The following is a 21339-nucleotide window of genomic DNA, read 5'->3' on the forward strand; positions in this document are numbered from 1 at the left end:
TTTTCACTTGATATGAAAATGAATTCTTGAATAAGGTCATATAGTGATGAACGTCATTTAGAAACTGATGCAACCGCAGTCATTAAGTGCCACAGTGGGATTGATGACTGTTTAGTGCAGCATGTTTTAATGGGCGCTAAACGAAAAGGGAAGTCTGTTGAGTGGGTGGTGAACCGTACCTCACTATTGTCTGTGTATATTAGCTGTAATAGGTGGTTGCCCTCTTCCTGTCTATCACGCAGCACATGGAGTTCAGTTTATAAAACTGTAGGAATGAGAATACGGGAATGCAGGATTTTGCTCCATCCGTGAGGCCAGCCCCAATTTTTAGCCAAGCCCGGCCCTTTTTTATATTCATATGCAGATTTCATGTTCGGACCCCCTCACCTCCCCTCTAGCCCTTCACAATACACACGCCCGATGTTTCATCCACAGCCCAGCCCTCCTCTCCCTGCGAGCCGCGGCCCCGGATGCTGCCGGTGTCCACTGTGCTGCTGAGTGTCTGTTACTCCAGCCATCTGCCATTCCTTTTAGCCGCTGCAACTTGAGATGCCTCGGAAAAAAATGGCAGGAAATAAAAGGATAGGAAAGAAAATAGGCAACCAGATGCCATCTCGACAAAGCAGAAAAGTTGTTTAAACTCGAGGCATGGGGGCAGAGGCGGAGGGGGGCCCATCGGTCTGGGTTTTGGTCAGGGCACACTGTAGAAGTCAGGGCGACGCTCACAATACTTGATTGTCCTCTCCGGCGATCCATGCCCACCTCCGGGCTTATTACTGTTTGCCATCCCCTAATCATCGATGTGAAGTTTTTTTGAAAGAGGACAGTACTTGACAATGGGAAGGCTCCACATGTTCACAACAAGAGCATAATGTGCAATTTTATTTTCATTCAAAGTGTTCTGCTGTCACACTGTGAACTGAATACTTTTTTTTCCTTTTGCCCGTAGCTACAAAGGTTACCTCTCGTTTTTTAAATCCTATAAGCATCTGAAAAACTGTATAGGGAAGAAAAGGCAGCTTCTCTTTTAACAAGCTTTGCTTTACAACAGCATGTGAAAAAGGCATGTCATTTCTGAAATATTTAAATTCCTCACATTTATTCTCGTGATTAAGGGATAGAAGAAACTTGAATCTTGACTTTTTTTTACAGTTTGCATTGGAAGTTTTGTGAATGTTGGTGAAAATCCTGTAAACTGGGTAATCTTGGTTGTGGGAGCAGCCACGTGCATGACAAAGCATGCTGGGATAAACAATCGCACAAAGACCAATGAACCCCAGACGCATCTAACCGACTCTGTCTCTCTCCATCGTTGTCTTTTTTGTTTCTCTCTACCTCCAAACTCTCCCTCCATCTCTCTCCCAGGCTCCTTCACCGGCAGCGTGAGCACCGAAGCCGGAAACACCACAGCAACGACGGACGCCCAGGCTGACCAGGTTTCTCCCACAATGCCCCGTGCCACAAAGAACCGAGTTTCCGGGAAACTCCGCCGATCAGCCAGCGCTATAAGCAAATCCTCCAACTGAGCTCTTCAACCGGTCCCCCTTTCTCTCCCCCCTGAGCGCAGCCTTTAATCTTTTCTCAAAGAACCTCACACACCCAGTCGTGACTGCAAGTTTTTCTTTCTTTTTTTGTTTTTTTTGGTGTGTTTTATTTTGTGTCATATAAACATGTAACTGGAGCATATTGCAATTTTTAATTTAAGTGGCAATCGTTGATTTCGTTGATACATTTCCATTTGTGTGTTGTTTAACTGCTTAATCGAGCTGGACATGTGACTAAGCTATTTATGTTCACCCTGGTGGTTTCAGCTTCAGCATAGGAAGACTTAGCTGAGAAGTCTTAATGCAACCTGTGATTAAAAATTTTTATTCTCGTTTTCTAGTCTCGATGCACTAGAGGAATAAAAAGTTCTTACTATAGTAAGGGAATGGGAGACTGCTTCACCCCGTTTCTGTGTCTCAACACTTACTGTGACAAAGCACTGAATGACACAGCTGTAAATGGCATCATGCTAAAACTGCACAAGAGATTGCTATCCATTTATAAACGTGTCTGCCTTTTTACCTCCTCCTGCACCTGCCACAACCTTTCTGTGTCAAAGATAAACCACTTCAGTTGGATCATGTAAGTTTGGAACCTCTCCCTTACACTGCAAAAGGAGAAAAGACTGATGCATGGGGAACGCCTCCCCAAAATGATTTGTACTCACTGCACTACTACACAGACGTCCTGAGCATTGTGTCCCTGCAGTAATGTGCAGTCAGAGTCTTTTTTTCTCTTTTTTTTATTGTTTTGAACCCAGAGTGGACAATCAATGACGTCTTTCTAACTTGAGCTGAAGTTTTTTTTTTTATCACTCTAATTTTCCTTTTTAAATGAATTCCGATGGATTGTGTCATGATTTGATTTATGCAACTCTGCTGGAATGAGAAAAGACTGCGTTTGTAATTGTTTTCTGATGTCGTTAACATAGGCTTATGTCCGGTAATTGAATAAGTTCCTCCTGTCTCTTTCCTCTGCGATCAGTTTCCCCCGTCCTGTGAAGCTAAGACATCGACATTCCAATGTTCCCGACCAATATTTTTTTTGTTGTTGTTGTTTTTTTTGCACTCGCTCTCATTGATTTAACTAGCATTGAATGTTTCTCTTTGTTCTTTGGATGCAAATTGCTTTAAATTTTATTTTGCTGTTTTTCTTGATGTATATAGAAAGGACTATTTGATGAATTATTTTTGCTGTCTTGTTGTATTCATGTGCTGTTTAGAGGAAAAATACCGCCAGAGCCTCAGGTGAATCTTAACTCCATGCACTGGTGTATGTGTGTTTGTGTTTGTGTTTGTGTTTATGTTTGTGTGTGTGTGTGTGTGTGTGTGTGTGTGTGTGTGTGTGTGTGTGTGAGTGAGAGAGAGAGAGTTTTGGAGGGAGCTTCTCACAGTGCCTGTGTAATGTCTGTCCTCTAAAGATGCTGTCCAACACCACCTTCTCTCCCTGTAATCAGATTTTAGTTTCTCTGAGACAAACCATGGACACCCTGCATCACGTCTCCCTCGTTAGCGCTCTAAAACAAAGTGTTTTCCTCCCCCGTGTCTCTAAAGGTCAGCGTCTTGTGCTGCCCACAACAAAAACACCAACAGATGGATTTGAAATTGTGGGGTTTCTCTGTTAAGTCTTTATTACAGTGCTGCTCTGTCTTTATCTGTGAATGGAAGTGGCACCTCCTTTTTCCCATGATCCTCTCCACATGTCGCCTCCTGAGGCCACAGGCGTTTGTGTGTGTGTGTGGGGGGGGGGGGGGGGGGGGGGGTTAGATGGCATGCCAGAGCTGAACTCTAACAGCCCTCCTAGCAACAGCAAAGCCAGCACTACTTCTTCTCCAACCTGCCCGCTCGAGGTTGTCATGGTAGCCAGGTGTTCCCCATACACACACACACACACACACACACACACACACGCACACAATATACACTCACACCCTCTGAGGGCTCCACCCAAGCTGCAACACTATCCCCATCTGTTGCACTACTATGCCTTACTTTCCCCTCATGCTCTCATGCTCTCACACGTCGCCTCCCTTTGTTTGTTTCCCAAACAGAAAATGGGGAATCCAAACAGCTGGAGTATTGACCATTTTTTGTGCTTTTTTTGAGGAATGTATAGATATATATATCGGCCTGGATCACATCTATGGTTTTATTCCCCCCTCTCAAAGCCACTTAAAGGAACCGCCCAGGGTCTGAAGATTGTAGGCTTATAGATGATGTCTGTTGAAAAGGGTCTGTGCTCCCCATTTGGTGGCGTAGTTGATGGAGTTGTTAGTTTGGACCAAGATAAAGGATTGTGTGTCTTATATACGTGAAGAAAATGAGCTTGTGTTAGCCCTAGTACATTTTTTTCTTCTCTTTTTCCTCTCGTTTTAGAAATCCTTGTACATTGTGTCAAATTTGAGGGCTTTGAACGCCCTCTGAATATAAATATATTAATGCCTGTAACATAATCTTTGTATAAGAGAAAGAGGAAAAAAAAAAAGCTTGAAGATTTCATCATGACTTGTCAACATATCAAACTGTTTTTAACGACCGAAGTCCTGCTATCTTTATTAGAAATGTGAAAATTGAAACATTTCATTAAATCAAATTGAAATTCTATTTAGCTTTGTCCTGTTTTTGACAACACATCAGATAATTGTGTAACCTCAGATTTTGTAGAGTAGTGGGATTTATCTGTGTGTGTGTCTGTGTATTTCTGTGTGTGTGTTCTGTTACCATGCACTGTAAAATCTGACAAGTTGAAGTTACTTTAAAAGCATCTAGGGAACTGATTGTCTTAAAAATGTAAGTAAATGTAACTATTAGGCTTAATTTATAATTGCTTTATAAGTTAACTTAAAATATACCTATTTTCCAAAGTTTTTGCAACATACAGATGACAAATTTAATAAAACCAGTCTTTCTAAGTTTTAGCAACTTCAGTAAACCAAGTTTACTGTGCTATAAATCTATATTCTGCAGACTAGTCGGTCACATTTGTATTCTCTTAAACATGTTAACAGAAACAGAACTTGCAGATCTCCTAACTTCATCTGCAAAATCCTCTTTGTGATGATCGACTTAAGTCAGACTGGCTTCACTTACTGAAGTTGCTGACACACAGAAAGAACATGGTGATTTCACCTGTTATTTTGAAGTTGCAACAACTTTACAAAATTAAGTAAATACTTTAAACGTTGAGTAAACTTAACAATTAGATATAAAGTAAACATAAAGTAAGATGAAAAGTTATATATACATTCCTTTTTTGAGGCAGACAAGTTTCCAAGATTATTTGAAGTTAGATCAACTTGTCAGATTTTACAGTGTGGGCTCTCTAACCCTGGCCCAGCCGTGCAGGCAGCAGCAGCAGCAGGGGTAACCTGACCCTCTTCCCATCTGTCTCCCCTGCTGCTCAGCCCCGCTTAGGTGGAGGCCAGCATAATGGAGCCTCACCAGGAGGTACAGGTGCAATGGTTGCAGCACCTACGGGTGCCCTGCCTCGCCTGGGTCACACAAAGACGCAAGAAAAAGCACTTGACCGTAATTGGAGGCCTAAAACTGCGTGAGAGAGAAAGGAGCCTATAATGTTACCTCATTTTCACCCGGCTCTGTGCTGTTTGCCTCGATCATTGACTCTGCGATAGTTTACAGCAGGCAAGGTCTGGGTGTCCCAGCCTCTCGGAGAGAGGCATTCTCTGTGATTACTACACGATTGTATTATTTCATGTGTTACTCTGCTGCCTGTAGTCTGCCTTCACACTTCAAATATCTCTCTGTCTTGATGTTTTGTCATTGATGCCTTTAGGGGGACACTCATTTGGAAAAGTTTGTGTTATGTCTTTTTTGGACCTTGAATAGTAATGAGCACACTGTAAAATCTGACAAGTTTATGATACCTAAAATAATTACATGAACTGATGGCCTTGAAAGGGGAAATTTATATCTACTTTATATCTAAGTGTTATGTTTACTTGAAATTTAGCTGAATTTACCTTATTTTGTGAAGGTTTTGCAGCTTTAAAATGACAGATGAAATTATCTTGTCCTCTCTATGTTAGCAACTTCAGTAAACCAAGTAATTCTGGTGTAATGTTGATCATCACGAAGATGATTTTGCCAGTGATGAAATTAGGAAATCTGTTCTGTTTTCTTAACATGTTTAAGAAAATACAATTATAACTGACTAGTTTGCAACCAGCAGAAATAACACATTAAACTTGATTTACTGAAGTTGGTAAAACTTAGAAAGATTGATTGAATGAAACTTGTTGTTTGTTTTTTTTTTTTTTTTAAGTTGCAACAACTTCGCAAAATTAAGTAAATATAACTAAATTTTAAGTAAACTGAACAATTGGATATAAAGTAAACAAAAATTAAGATTAATAGTTATATTTACTGACATTTTTCAAGGCAGTTTGTTTCCTATATTTTTTGAAGTAAAATAATCTTGTCAGATTTTAAAGTGCAGGAACAACTCTGTAGTAACAAAAAAAAGAAAAGGATACCTAGGAGATAGAGTCAGTGTAAGGGTAATTTGTTCTGTGATAATGCTCTGAGGTGAACTCCATGCTGACAACTACAAGTCTGAAGTGACACAGTTGGGGGCTGCCTGCTAAATTACACCTGACTTAATGTTTTACAGGTTCTGGAGGTCACATATGAAGCCCAACTGAGCCCCGAAGTGTCCTAAATCAGCCCCCAAATCGAGCTGCATGAGCGAGGCAGACAGATGTTTTACTGCTCCAGAGGTGAGTTTGATCCACCACCTCTTTGTCCTCCTGTCATGTCCTGACATGGTATTAAGGAGGGGATTTATGATTAGGCCCTAAGTGCTTCTCTGTGGCAGCGAAACGGCGTCTATTGAGCCACTGCGGCTCTGATTTACTGCGAATCAGGCTGATAAACGGGGAAGCGGAGGCAAAGGTTTGGCCAAAGGGGCTTCCTGAGGTTTCTTTTTCCTCTTAGGGACGACTTAATAGATTCGTAACGTTTTGGAGAGGGACCCGATGTGAGCGAGATGGAGCAGGGGAGAAATGAGAAGTTGAATGATGACATTTTTAAAACTTTTAGGCTTTTAAATTATACTTTTATTTATTTTGCTTGGTAAGCTCGGGGACCACAGTTTAGGAAACAGCTTTAGCAACCACCTGATCGGCAAGATTAAAACTGCACTATACCTGCTTTAAAAAAATATGTGGGGCCCAGACAGAAAATATATATATTAACTTTTTTTTAATAATTATTAAATAAATACTCAAATGCATACAATAACTTAAAATATAAAGCCTTGGGTGAAGTATAAAGTTCTTTTTAGTGGAAAGGTAATTTTGAACTTTTACGTTAAGTTTTACGCACGGGGTAATTGTTTCAATTTGGGTCCTGGAAATAACTTTTTTCCAAAAAAACTCAAAGTTGTCCACAACGTATATATAAGTCAATGTTTCCCACGTGTATGTATGTCCATATCATCGTGGCGTGATTATATGTGTTGGAAAATAATTTTCTAAAGAGTCTTCCGTGAAACGCAATTGCACACCCACAATCAAAATTTGGATCAACAAGCGTATCATAAAAAAATTAAATAAGCCCATAAACTCATTCATATTAGTAATGCAAAATTGCCCGACGAAATGTGGTGATTTCTTTAGTTAAAAAAATATTTAGAAAAATTATATATACATATTTGTTTCACTCAACACCAAAGTTAAAGCACATTGAGACACGTGTCCTTTTGAAAATATTTTATTTCGATAGACAACAACGATATACACATACAATCAAAGCGCTATAAAAGCCAACATTTAAGAAAAATAACTTGTCCTTAAAAAAGATTGCATCTAAGGTAAGAGCTTTACGTTTTTTTTTTCTTTTTACAAGAGCTGTGGAGATTGAAGATTAAAACCCGACCCACGACAATTATCACAACTCATTAAAATTTGACAAAAAAAACCCCAAAAACATTTTGGCTATACGACATGTAAACTGCCAGAACGATTCACAGAAGAAATCACAACAAACACAACAATAAGTTACATAAAATAATTAGAATAAATAAATAAATAAACATATGATGAAAAATATTGCAACAATCTTCAATAATAATAAAATATGTGCCAGCATTCAAAATTAAATCAGTCTATGTTGACTTTTTTAAGGCAGTTATACAGCAGGATTTGGATGTGTACGTTAGACTATGTCGGACTATCATACTAAAGGCATTTGTGGTTCTACTAACAGGGAATGCTTCACTCACTCTTTTTTGTCCCACCAATACAAAGTTCTGTCATTCACAAACCAGCGTAAAGCTACAGTGATAGAGCAATCACGGTCGGTGAATTGAAAAGGCTCTGATGGGGAAAATCTGAGAATTTTAAGACATTTCTTAGGTCTAGAAGCTATCATTGAACACATGTGCTGTCCTAGAAAAATACCCTTTAACAGTCAAACTAACGCTTTGTATCTTTTTTTCTTGATAAACTAATTTGAGAAAGAAAATCTCAAAATATAATTCAAATATAGAGAGAAGCATTCAACAATCACTGATTGGCATGGAAAAGACACCTCATTAAACACCACTTAAACATCAAACCGCCCTGCCTTTCATTGGCCTAAAGTTATGGCAGTGAGCATCACAAACTCTTTAATTTTTTTAGCCACTTTTTTGTTTCTCCTTTTTTTTATTTCTCCCCTCATCAAAGAAAGGCACAAGTTTTGTGTTGTCTTTAGCAGGCGGGGCGCACCGGCATTTGGAGCAGGATCACCTGCCTGTTCTCCGAGGGGTGGCACTTGTTTATGTGCCTTGTGAGCCCCGGCGAGCTGTACAGAGTGGCGGGGCAGTATTTGCACGGGTAAATCTGGGAGGAGTGCATGAGGCGCAGGTGTCTCTCCTGGCCGGCCCTGCTGGTGAAACTCTCCCCGCACACCGGGCACAGCAGGCAGTCCACCGGGCTCAGATTGAGAGGGCTTTGGTTTGAGGCTTCCTCTGAGGATGATGAAGATGCTGAGGAGGAAGAGGAGGAAGAGGAGGGGGGTAACACCGGAGCCTGCTCTGCCGCGCGCTCGCCGGTGTGAAACTCCTCCAGCACTTTCTTTTGCAAGGCCTGGTGTCCCATGATGTGTTTTCTTAGGTACGCCTGTCGCTTAAACCTCTTCCCGCAGTACTGGCAGTCATACGAGCCATCTTCAGAGCCCGACTCGGACAGACCTGGACTCGGGGTGTCTCTGTCACTCATGTCTTTGGCTTCGTCGGACTTGACTCCTAGCTGTGGCATTTTGGCCATTTCAGGTTTGATGCCCTGTGCCGGTGGCATTGCCGGCGCGCCGCTGGTCCTCGGTTTGTGCCAGCGGCGGTGAGAGGCGAGGTTGGCTGGGCAGCTGAACATCTTATCGCACTCGGGACATCGGTACTCGACCCTGACGATGCGGGAGCACTTGTGCTGCGCCAGAGAGAAGGGATCCGCGTACGCCTCCTTGCACAGCTGACACACAAACTCCCCCAGAGGCTTGTTTCCTCCCGATGACTGCGCCCTCGGCTTCACCTCCACCGGCCCCTCTTTGATTTTGAGCCCGAGCACGGGAGAAGTCGTCATCTCGTCTTCAAAGTTGAGTTTTCTAATGGCTTTGGGTTTCTTGGAGGCGGGTTTCGCTTTGCGCTCTACGCCGTCAGCTGCGGGTCTTTTGGTGCCGACCCGGTTGCTTGGCGCCGGGAGGCTGCTGCTGGTGGTGGTGGTGCCGCTCCGGCTGCTGTTGCTGGTACCGATTTTCAGGTCGACTGGGGCGTACAGGAGATGGTCCAGGCCGGAGAGGGAGGCAGGTGTCGGGAATGACTCGGCAGAAATAGGCGAGCCCAGATTGAAACTTCGCTCAAAATATCCCCTGTCGTGCTCCTTGCTGATGGGCCGGGTGGGGCTGTACAGGGCTTGGCACACCGCCTCCGGGTTGCCGAACTGCACCGGCTTCTCCAGTCTTGGCACGGGCGCGTCGGCTGCTGTGAAATCAGGCGATGCTGCAGCGCGGTCCGGACTGGACGCCACGGACATCGGCGGGGAGGGGTCCACATGACTCGGCAAGGCAGCTGGTGGCTCCTGGAGGTCATCATCGTCCGACCGAGTCCTGTAGGAAACATGTGCAGATTTCTTGTTTCTTTTTACCAGGAATCCTTTGGGCATCTTGGCGAGTAACAGCGGAAAGGCACTTCGGGGAGGCGGTTGAAGTCTCGAGTATCCAGGTTTGTTAAAAATATGGCAACACTAGAAGCTTCTGGGACTTTATCTCCCCCAGTATATCGATTCTTCTGTTGCTGAAATGTTTTCGTCTCCAAGGCATAGCTCCACTCTTTTTATGCCGGAATGATGCTATTGTTCTCGCCCCCCCTGTTGCAGCATCCCCAACCAATCGGATGAAACCAAGATCCCAGTGGATTTGATTGTGGGAGGGCTCAGAGCCTGGCTTTGGTGGATTTCGTTGGAGGATGTGCAGATAGCTTAGCAGATGTACTGGCGGTTTATTACATTAATGTGTGCGCTCCAGCCCCTCCCCGACTGAGGCACACGCCGGGACCCTCCTCTTTTTACGGTCTGATGGGCCCCTATACAAATGCACACGTGCCACGGCTTTGTGGCTCTCCTCTGGGGGCCCCGGAGCTGCCAAAAGGAAATGTCCGTCACTGCCACAATCATCACAATTTAGAATTAAGACGAGGATGAGACAAGCTTGGTTAAATTCAAACCAAACGCTGAGCTTCTTTCAGTTGCTGCGATGTTACGCGAAGAGGCAATTCTCCTAACGGACACCTTCTCTCAAATCAGTGTTTTACCACCACATGTGTTTGTTTTCCCGCATGCTCCTCTTTTACGCACGACCTTTGCGCACAGGCCTTCCAACAAACCAAATAAGCCCGACTTTATAGACCTTTATTTTATTATGTCTTAAATAAACACTATAGAGGGAGTGTTTCTTTATTTTAGGGCACGTGTCTGTCTCGGTAGTTTAACTCGACATATAAATCAGACATCTCGTTGCATACATAAGTAATAAGAAGGCCCTCTGGTCTTTGTGCACAATAGCCACGTCTGCCCGTGCTTGGATATCCCTGTCTCTCTCTCTTTTTTTTCGTTTGAAAGGCAAATTGACCTCTTAACTGTGAAACGGGACTCATGGCCAATCTGGCCCACAGCTAGACGCGTGCTGGGCGGAATCAGTGCTCCAGACAAAGAAGGCCGCAACTGAGGCTTGGGGTTACAAAATTCTGCACAGATATCCAAAGCTAAAATGACGCGGTTTTTGGATAGCTACAGTGTGGAAGTGCTGTTTGTGAAAATACGCTGCTGTTTGTGCAAATATTTGCTGTTTTAAGGATTTTAGTTGTTGTTTAGTAATCTCATTTTGCTAAAAGAAGCGTATAAACGTTAATATTAAAGTTTGCATTTAATAAAATAGCCAGGTGCTGCACCATGCGTTTTAATTAATTATTAAAACAAATTGAATAAATTCTGCAGCCTCCTGCCTTCCTAACAAAAAACTTTTCCCTCCGACAAACTCATGTGGCCTATTTCTTTTACCAGCGCCCCTACAGTTTCTTTGCATACCTCATATATTCTGTATTTGTCCTTTTTTCTCGTTATAAAGGCTAAATGTAGGCTGCAGTGCGCCACTTGGCAGAGAGCGCATTCTTTTTCCTTTCACTCAGCAGACCAGGGAGGAATTAATCTCCATCGTCGTACATTGTTCCCCTCATTTGCATAAAGCTGCAGTATGACCAAGTCAAATAATTACACAATCGGAGCTGAGCCGCAGGCCTGCGCCCTCCTTTCAATGGGCCTCTGTGAGCCGGTGCCTTCTCACCTGCCTGAAAGTACTCCGTTATTTTGGTTTAGAGAGGGTTAAATGACAGATTTGCCAAAATAAGGGGAAAAAAATAATTAAACCGTTCTAAAGAGAAATATAAAACTAGATAGAAACTTTCCAATGTTTTAATTAAGTGACTATGTTGGAGCTTTATTTTGAAGGATTAATCGAAAATAATATTTGTCTGCAAAGATTTAAAAAATGTCCCTCACAAAATTGTTGCTACGTTTTGTTTTGTTTTTTAAATCTTGTATTTTATCTAAAACATATCAAACTCTTTGTTGGGTGTGTCTCCTGTTTGTGTCCTCTGCTTTGTTGCTTGTTGTTCTTTCAGTGCGCACGTCTATTAGTCGTGGTTTGTTTGCGACTACAAAGCTTTGATGGCATTTTAACGAGTTCCTCTTTTCCCCCGTGATAATTTCTGTGGGACGCGTGGGCCGGTGTGCTGGTTCTTGGCCACACCGACGCATGCGCGTGTTTGATCAGTGGCGCGTGCTGCCCTGGCGGACGGGAAGCATAGGCGCCTAATTAGCATACAGCTGCAGCCGCTTTAATGCAAGCTCAACTTCAGCCTCTTAAACCGTATGGCATGCTATAGAATATAAAATGTTGCTCTCATTTTCCTTCTGTCTATAAACCAATGCTCACAGCAAAATTACTTAGATTATATAATAAAAAGTTGAAAATATAAATAGGCGAAGTCATGTTTTAAATGCTTTTGTGTGATGAAAATCTTGTGTTTTTGCAGTAAGTTTTCTGCAAATAGTTGGCATACTTAGAATTGATGTGTAAGCTGTTGCAGGTCAGATAGCTCATGACTTGACTGTACAGAAGTTTGAGTTAAAGAGTAATCAGTTTCTGAGCTTGTGGCCTCAGATCCCAGTTCTTACTTCATTGCACCACCTACAGGATGAAGAATTAATGCTGAGAACAGACAGAAAAGTTTACCTCCAGTATCCAAAGCATTGCACTCAGATCTCTTTGCACTCAGATCGCACTGTGCTCTTTCTGTCAAACATTAACTGTACTTTTGGAAAGACCTATGTGATACCATGTCTTCTATTATAGGCATCCCTTCTCCATTAGAGCCAGAGTTATGGTAACTTGGTAAACTTCTTAGTCTAAATTTCAGCACCAACACTGTTTTAAAAATTAATTAAGATTGCACTTGCTGTTGCACAGCTCTAACACTGATCTCCTCTTCTCAGAAAATAATTAATGTGTAAGTTTGGAGAAAATAAGATTCTGAGAAGCAGATATGAGCAGTTTATCGAAATATGGAAACCCTATATTGACTAGATGGACTCTCTAAGTCTTCACAGATTCACTACTGTAACTTTAATAGTATGTCCTGTTGATGTTTTTGTCTCATGTTCTGTTCTTTTATTTCTTTTTTACTTTTGGGTATTGGCCCTGCTGACTTGGTAAGCAAAGAAACAAATTAAACAAATTTGCAATAGTGATTGAGGGAGGATGGAAAGGGAAATTGTCTTGTCTGGTTTTGTATTATTTTGTTTCTAAAATGTATACAAAAAAAGCATTAACTACAGAGAGCTGTGGAGCCGTTTGGTTCCTCCACAGAGATTAGATTATTCTCCCCATAGATGTACAGAAACCTCCTGTACTTCCCACATGAATGATTGGCCCTATTTGCTTCGCCAACCCCAGGCCAATTTGAAAGTGCAATAGAACAAGACTGTAATTGGTGCCCACTACACGACCACCTTCAATGCATTGTCAATCAATTATTGTAATGGATTAGCTGAGGTCCTATTCTGGCTGGTTTGTAATCTGATAGAGGGCTCTTTCAGCACCATGGAGAGAGCCAGTGAGGGACCCAGATTTAATCAGGCTGGCTGTGAACACGGCACAGCCTCGGCCTGAGCCTTTGTCCCCGACACTGAGAGCAAGCAGGCACCGAAAACAGAACAATGATGCAGTAGAACAAAAGTGCCATAGTTTAATGAACTGATTGGTTTTTAAATATAGTTCTAAATGGGCTTGTCCAAAACACATTGAAACTATTTTTGCAGAGAGGGCATGACTCAGTTGTCCTCTCTTATCTTCTGTCATGTTCTGGTGTTTTAGGGGATCTGTTGCGGTTTTGTTTAATAATCTACCTGTGTGTTAGTGTGAATTAATCTGCATATACTTACATATTTATTAGTTTTTCCTCCCCTGTGGCTTAGCTATGATATATTTGTTGTTTTTGCTGTTTTTATAGAACAACTCACTGCCTGGCCTTATAATACATTTCCCTGTCATTTTCAGGCGAGAGGAAAAGTTTATGGAACTTTAATCACAATACTGAGTCAGGAAGTTTTCGGCTTTATCTGGTGTTTTCAGAAAAGAGATAATGAAGACAGTGTTATCTAACATGTATTTATTAGTTGTACCAAATTGCGCGTCACTGTTCAGGTCACACATTCTTGATTACCTTGACTTGCTTCTCACAGAAGAACTGGAAAAAAATCTGTAGGTAGTCTCAGGGGAGAAGACAGTCAGCTGGCACTTGTAAAGAGCAACAGTGGTAAAAGGTTTGTAGCGAGCCTCCAGTAGAGAAGTCAGACTGTAGCATCCAGGAGATCAATGGGGAAATTGGCTGTTTGGCCATGAAAGCAACACCAAGGTCACTGTCTAGACTTTAAAGTGTACTTTAGAAAGATGCCCACGAGACCAGGTTACTGTGAAAAGCTCCGTAAAGTGGTATAGCTCCAAGCTTAAGACTAATGGACCTCAGTGTTGACTGGGAATGTCCCTGATGTCATCTGTCCTTTTGACAATGATGCTGATGACTCGATGAGGACAGATGTTTATGGGCTTTTATGTGATATCTGAAGAGGTCAGGTGGAGCTGGCAAATGGTAAGCAGTCAAGTAAAGGACAGTGAGGATAATTTTAAATATTGTCAAATATCAATTGCAGACACCTGCATCAAATCAAAATCATATCGTGGCAGACTTTGTGATATCAGCAAATATCATATCGTTGCACAAACAGCCCATATAATATGGCATTGTGATGAAAATTGTGATTTGCACCCCATTGGCAACATGTGTGTATACTATATTCTGTGAAACATCCAGAGGTGGATCTTCCTACAGGCATCATAGGCAGCCGCGGGGGATTGTTGGAATTGCCCCCCATTCAAAATAATTGAACATAAGGGAAATGGTGGAGTGCAGTATAAACAAGAAGTGCAAATCTGCATCGTCAGCGGGAAAGTTACAAACGCGTAATTAGGGGTGTCTGTGTGACATCTGTGTAAAAGGGACAGCCAGCAGGATGGGACCATGGAATGGACAGGTGTGACGTTTGGCAACGTGTTATGTGTGCAACCCACCGGAGATTTAAAAAGCAGGTGATAAGAGTAAGCAGCTTAGTCAAAGTAGAAGAAGAGCAGTCATAAATGTCCATCAAATTGGGAAAACAAAGATGTCCAGGAGTTACTTACCATCCATGCAGAGGTTAAGATCAGCTGCCATGTAACTGAGATGGTAAATTATTGTTATTGTGATGTTATGCCATAGTTATTGAAGAGTTACAATGTCTATGATATATGTCACACTAGAGGCCGACCCTGCAGTGTTACGTGTCACATGTGTCACGCATCATTTGCTTCCTCCGATGCTGGCATGCTGTCTCAAATCAAACACTGGCGCAAAATCATGCCGCAGTTGTTTGGTTCTGTGTAAAAATGCAAAAGCGGTACAAAGAGGGGACGTCTTAGTAGCCCTATAACACGATCTCTGTGTTGGCTATTGTTTGTTATATATTATTGTTGTTTGATAGCTAAGTTGTCATTTATGTTAATATCGCAATAGCTCTTTTTTCTAGGTAGTAATAAATACAATGAACTTGAATAGTAATAATCATGGGACACGTTGGTGGTTCAGTGGATAGAGTGAGTGTCCCTTGTACAGAGGCTGAGTCCTCGCCGCAGCGGTCGCAGGTTTCGACTGCGGCCTTGGCCTTTGCTGCATGTCGTCCCCTCTCTCTCCCCCATTCACATGTATACTCTGTCCTATCAAATAAAGGCCAAAAAAGCCCCCAAAAATATCTAAAAAAAACAAAAAATAATAATAATTTATATTTTTGGGGTGGGGGGCACCAGGGGACTGAAAGCATCTTCAAATCCACTGCAAACTAACTACAATATGACACATCAACCATGGCAAAATTGGTTGTTAACCCCTTGAAACCTGAGCAAATTGCCTTGTTTTCTTGAAAAAATACGGGGAAATGCAGTAAGCAACTGGAGAAAAAATAACCAAAAAATTAGAAAGTTATAAGTAAATAATTTACCAAAAAAGAAAAAAAAGCCCTGGAAATTAACAAGAGTTTTTTTCAGCTTGTTTTTTTATTATTAATTTTCTAAATCAACAAAATCTTGCAATTTGTAGGACATTTCTTGCCAAGTCACTCATTGGCTTTTTCCTATGTTTCTGAGGAAGAAATCAAACAAAGAAAAAAAGTGTCTGAACGCAGCACAAGAGAACTGATATCGGTCCAGGATTCAAAGGGTTAATGACTTCTGGGAAAACCATAGATGCATTTATTAGTTATGTGTGTGCACAGACGTAAACAAAAGCTTCCAAGGGACAACAGCAGATTTTCTTTTCTCATAAAGAGCCTCTTATTAAAAAGAGATCTTCCTGCATATCAGGCATATCAGTAGCTGGAGTCCCAGGGGTGCGTTTAGCTCTAATTTACTCATCAAAAACACCAGAGTGTCTCTCAATAATCTCCGCAGTCCATTGGTTGTTTTGGGGTGGAGTCCCCTGTCAGAAAGCATGCCCTGGAATGTTAAACACTAATTCACCTCTGAGCTGTGGAGGTGGATAAAGTGATTGTTCTATCTGGGAGCTGATTAAAACGGCTCTGGCCCTGTTTCTCCCCTCTGCGCTCACCTCTGACGTCCACCACATTCATTTCTGTATTCATGAGCGGATGAGAAAGCGCAGGCAGAGCGGCTGCCGTATTACAGATAATAAGGCCAGCAGGCACCACGTTCGCTGCCACAGGTTTCCCCCTGCCCCAGCTCATTCAATTACTTCACAAGAGTCCTCTGAGGCACAGCTGCACTATGGGGGTGAAGAGGAGTAAATTGAGGTACATTCATGTAGACACACAGGCATGCACACACCTCACAGATACAAAAAGAAGTGGAAGAGGCACACACACACACACACACACACACTGTAGCAGGAGAAGCAGGCGTAAAAAGGATTTTACTGACAGGCATTTGGCTTAGCACTCAATACATTTCTCACACAACAAAAAAAGGTCCATCCTGTGTTGCTCACTGGCTCCCTGAAGATTGTAATGATATTGATAATGACTCCATGTAAGAAAAAATGAAATCAGGGCCATTGCTCATAGACTCCATATATGAGGTCACCATTATCTTGATGAAAGTGTCGACAGCAGCTGTATCATTTAGGAGCATGATAGATGGACTCTGGCAGACCTAATGGGCCATATCCTTTATCTATTGACACATGGAGCTACACAGTGGTCATCTTTCTCATAGCCTTGAACTATTAGTCAGCTTATCTCACTTATTAATACATAAGATACATTAGATCCATGTAGAAATCTCTCTTAGATGCATTAACGTCCTGTTTCCTAAATTAATATTCTTAATTTTATATTTACACTCAATATAAAAATGTGGGAGCTTGACCAGCAAGTACAATCTCTCTGGAGAGGACCGGTTGCTGTCCATGGTACTGAACTTCTGCCCTTGACTTTACAGTGGCAGTAGTAAAAAAACACAGGCCTAGTGGGAAATAAAAGTTGGTGGCCTGTCACTGGCTTTAAATGCCTGAGTGATGAGATTATGTCCTTCTTGCTCTCAGATAAGTGGCAATGTACCCTTGAAATAGATTTGTTTTTACCACAATGTTGAGCATGATTTTGATGTTACCGATGCTTTGTTTTATTATGAAATAAAAGAGAATTCTTTTATATTTGGGGAAATATGCATGTTAGATAAGAAAATTGCTACAACTTTCATGCCTATATGGCAGCCACTTAATATATCTTAGCTTAGCTTAGCATAGGGGTAGGCAACCGCAGGCTTTAGAGCTGCATGCTCTTTAGCCCCTTTCCATTGTCCCCCTGTCTGTGTCTTTGACAAACAACTTTTTAGAAATTATATAGATATGTTTTTCTTTTCTTTTCTTTTTTTTTTTTTTTTAAATTTTAGATTCATTCAACATTGTTGTAGGCCTAAAGTGGTTCTTACATTCTACATTTGTAAGCACGTGTTGCCTATATACTGGAAAAAAAGCAATGTTTTGACTAGGGATGCATGATATTGAATTTCTGTGGCCAATATATGATAGGTAACAACTCAACAACTCACCATTCAACTAGTGATCATTAAGTCTCTTCTGTAGTGGAATTAACATCATATTATGCATACTCTTATTGTGATGGCCCACCAGGAGATGGAGACTTGATGGAGCTTTTCAGTGTATGTAATCATTCCTTGTGCAAAAAAAGAAAAATATTTCAACTCAGGATTGATGTTTTGTACATGTTCACTTTGTCAAAAAAAAAGAAAGAATCAGTTTGCAATATTGCCACAAATCAGCATGTTGGCCAATTCCAATATTTCATTTAAAAGCCGATATGTGCCAATACTGATAATGCGCTGATATTATCATGCATCCCTAATTTTAACATTTTGCCAACTAAGATGTGCATCATGCATCTATGGCTTGATGCCTTTTCCTCTAAATTTTGCTGAACCTCAGTAGTGTCTTGAGTCTGCCTACCTCATATATAGCTTACAAATCCAAGAAAGGATACTCTCAAAGGAAAATCGAGAATTTAAAAGTCGACGGATTAGTTTGCTTACTTACCAAGATACTGCAGATTAGCCACCTTGTGGTAAAACATATTCATGAATGCTCATTTGGACCCGTTAGTATTGTTGATAGACTAATTCAGACTTAATAGGCTGTGGCACCTTGATTATAAGGCGTAAATATTTTTTGTGGATGAAGACTGTTTTTATTTGTTTTTAAAGGTTGCTGACCCCTGGCTTAGCACAAAGACTGGGCAAAGCGCCTGCCTCTGTCCAAAGGGAAACATATACACCCACCAGCACATTTAAAGCTGAGTCAGAGAAATGTAATGTGAAAAATGTTGGGCTCAAGTATGTAAGCAGGCTGCATCCTTAACGTGTGCACGTTTAGAGAGGATCCTTTTCTTGGCCTTTGACTTTGGAATGTCACATTCTCCAAACAAAGAATTCCCAGAATTAGCACACGCTGCATTAGATGGCATAATTTGCATTCTCTTATAATTGTGCTGCTTCTTTGATTATTAAATGATCACCCTAATTAGGGAGCATAATAGGGTTAATCAGACTCTGCTCATCACACTTATTATTATTCCTGCAAAAAAATGAAGGAAAAAGATACAGTACTTGATTAATTATATCAGCCTTTTCATCAGCTGGGCTACCATTCCCCCCTCTGAAATTAATATCATGTTGTAAATGGAAGGAAGGAGCTGGCCGGACACAGACAGATGAAAGATTTCACTCAAATTAATTAAGCACTAATTATGCGGTGGGAGTTGGGAGCAGTTTGCATAATGAGCTCTATCAAAAGAGATCAGTCATGGAGAGGGGCTGTAGAGTTTCTATACAGCCTTCAGATGATACACAGACACCACTGCACGACATGAAGAGGGCTAGCAGAGAAGTGGGAAGAGGGTTAAAGCACTTTGAGGCTTGAGTCGTGAGGTTGAGGAGTGTTTTGTTGGGTTTGTCAACATGCTGCGAACCGGAAGCTCCCTCACTTGGCATGTTTTGTGCCACAAACACGGATTATTCCGGTCTCACTTAAAGATATTACACCAGTCCTGGGGCTCTGTGTGTGTGTGTGCCCCCCCTCCCAGCTTAAGCATCAGATAATGAATTCCCTGCTCCAGCAAGAGGCAATAAGGACAGAATGTATCTTTAAATTCGAGCTAATCACAAACAACCTGCAGCCACACTCCAGGGAGCTTTAAAGACCCTAATCACCTCTCACTCCAATTCTTGTGGCGTTTAGTTATTGTTGATCAGGGACTACACTGTGGCTATCTATCTAGACAATGGGAAAAGGGATTAAACAGACAGAAACTCTCTATGTCTTAATCGCCTGTTTAATCACAGCCACTGTGTAGTGTATGGAGTTGAGTTACTTGAACTGATTTGTGCCACAGCAGCAGCAATCATGCATAGGCTAATCAGGGTGCACAGCCCCGCACTGCCCTTCAAGGTCTCCGAGTGGAATTACAAAGACTATGATTAGTTAATCAAATGAAGAACCCAATGTCCTTTCTTTATTTGTGTATACACCTTATCTAAATGGAAATTGTATAGCTGAGGCACTTCCAGAAGGACACATCTACATGTGAATGATCCTCATTGAGCCCTTGGCAGTGAATTCAGAATAAGATCTTTCACTCCCAATCATCGTGTTATGGCATCGCGGAGACTTTTACATGTCTGAATGATATTTGTTGTCAATGCTCATGTGAATGATGCAATCACTCAGTCTGTTGTGAAGTAAATCAGGAAGCACTAGACAGCAACTCTTCAAACACACATGATGATTTGAGGCAGAATGTCAAGAATAGTTTGGAGAATGGAGAAGAAGACAGAGCAGACAGGTTGTCAAAGTAAGGCAGCTCATTGATAGTACAGATATAAATACATTCAAATGTGCAGAAGGGAGGTAAACATGTGTCTAGGTTTAAAATGGTACACATATAGTTTCTATAGTGGTTCTATAGTGGGTGTTTTTGGTCCTACATCTTAGTACACACACAACACTCCATGAAGCTTAATCAGTTCATCAGGATTTATCATGTTATTTATGATTTAAAGGTCCAGTTTGTAGAATATAGGCGTATACATGGGCAGAAGTGAATTTTAACACAATAAGCATGTTTTCTCAGTGTATAATCACCTGAAAATAAGAATCATCTTGGGTTTTTTTTACCTTACAACTAGCCGTTTATATATATACACGTAGGGAGCGAGTCCATGTCCCATTGATTTCACCATGTTGCCCGCCATGTTCCAAAAGAACCAAATTGCTCTAGATAGTGCCACTGTCTCTATCCCCCCCCCCCTATTTTGTTTTATTTTTATTTATTTATTTATTTATTTTTTAACACAAACTGCTTTATTCTGTGTTTTTGTCAATTTAGATCCCTTGGTGTTTTTGTGTTGGACAGAAGGAGACCTCTGCAAAAGGCCAGAGACAGAAAAAAAATATTTGTAACATGAAATGGCTGGCATGAAATGGTGTTTTTACCTGTTTTAATCACCTGATCTGTTTATTTTAGTGAAGAAGAAACCTCTGCTGATAACTCGTGTCCTGGTAAAAACCTCCTGAACTATGAACACGAACAAGAATTCTAACCAGGAGAAGTTTCAGCTGGTTGCAATCTGCAGTCCTCACCACTAGATGCCACTAAATCCCCGTAAGTCTTGAACAATGCTTCATTATTTTGTTGTATGTTTTTAAGCAACGTTTGACAAATGCACATCATTTTAATGACCTTGAGTAACATAATACAGTTAACATTAGTGAAATGAGGGATAACCCACATAGCATCAGCACTGTTAGCTTACCAGTCTGGCTGATGTTGGCTAGCAATGAAATTAGCCAAGCTACTTTTGTGAAATATAATGATGATAATAATAATAATAATTATGATAACAATAATAATAATAATAATAATAACAGACATCAAGCTCAGTGCTTCTAAACCAGGGGCCCTTAGGGAGTTCCAGAGTATCCCCAGAAAAAATGGAGGGCCATGACCCCCTCAATATTTGGAACATGCTTTTGTGGTGGCAGTATGCAACCTCAAAAGCAACTTTTGCAATCTGTCATAAAATGTTAAGAAGATAAATCATCTATGCACGCCTTAAGTAGGAAGTACAG

The 21339-nt window shown here is 41.3% G+C and overlaps 2 protein-coding genes across 4 annotated transcripts in view; one reads left to right on the forward strand and one right to left on the reverse strand.

The window, feature by feature from the left end:
• ralgapa2 (Ral GTPase activating protein catalytic subunit alpha 2) overlaps positions 1-20817 on the forward strand; it is a 135306-nt gene extending 114489 nt beyond the window's left edge. Inside the window, exons 40-41 of one of the 3 annotated variants that reach the window (XR_006106507.1) lie at positions 6175-6280; positions 20735-20817. Coding sequence is in view for 1 of the 3 variants with exons in the window: in XM_042500410.1 (XP_042356344.1) it covers positions 1366-1526 (161 nt within the window). In the remaining 2 variants the exon portion in view is untranslated. Of the gene's footprint in view, positions 1-1365; positions 2319-6174; positions 6281-20734 lie in introns of those variants that run through there. The other 2 variants (XM_042500410.1, XM_042500411.1) reach the window with 2 other exon arrangements.
• insm1b (insulinoma-associated 1b) lies at positions 7649-9857 on the reverse strand. Its single transcript, XM_042500413.1, has one exon. It carries the CDS (start codon positions 9698-9700, stop codon positions 8255-8257), a length of 1446 nt encoding a protein of 481 aa, XP_042356347.1. The 5' UTR covers positions 9701-9857; the 3' UTR covers positions 7649-8254.
• Positions 20818-21339: the final 522 nt, after the last annotated feature.

The sequence above is a fragment of the Plectropomus leopardus genome, chromosome 14, assembly GCF_008729295.1.
Source record: "Plectropomus leopardus isolate mb chromosome 14, YSFRI_Pleo_2.0, whole genome shotgun sequence".
In the NCBI taxonomy this organism is placed as follows: domain Eukaryota; kingdom Metazoa; phylum Chordata; class Actinopteri; order Perciformes; family Serranidae; genus Plectropomus; species Plectropomus leopardus.

Bases quoted from the DNA above. Each gene is read 5' to 3' on its own strand.
- insm1b (XM_042500413.1), bottom strand. From the start codon at position 9,700: ATGCCCAAAGGATTCCTGGTAAAAAGAAACAAGAAATCTGCACATGTT.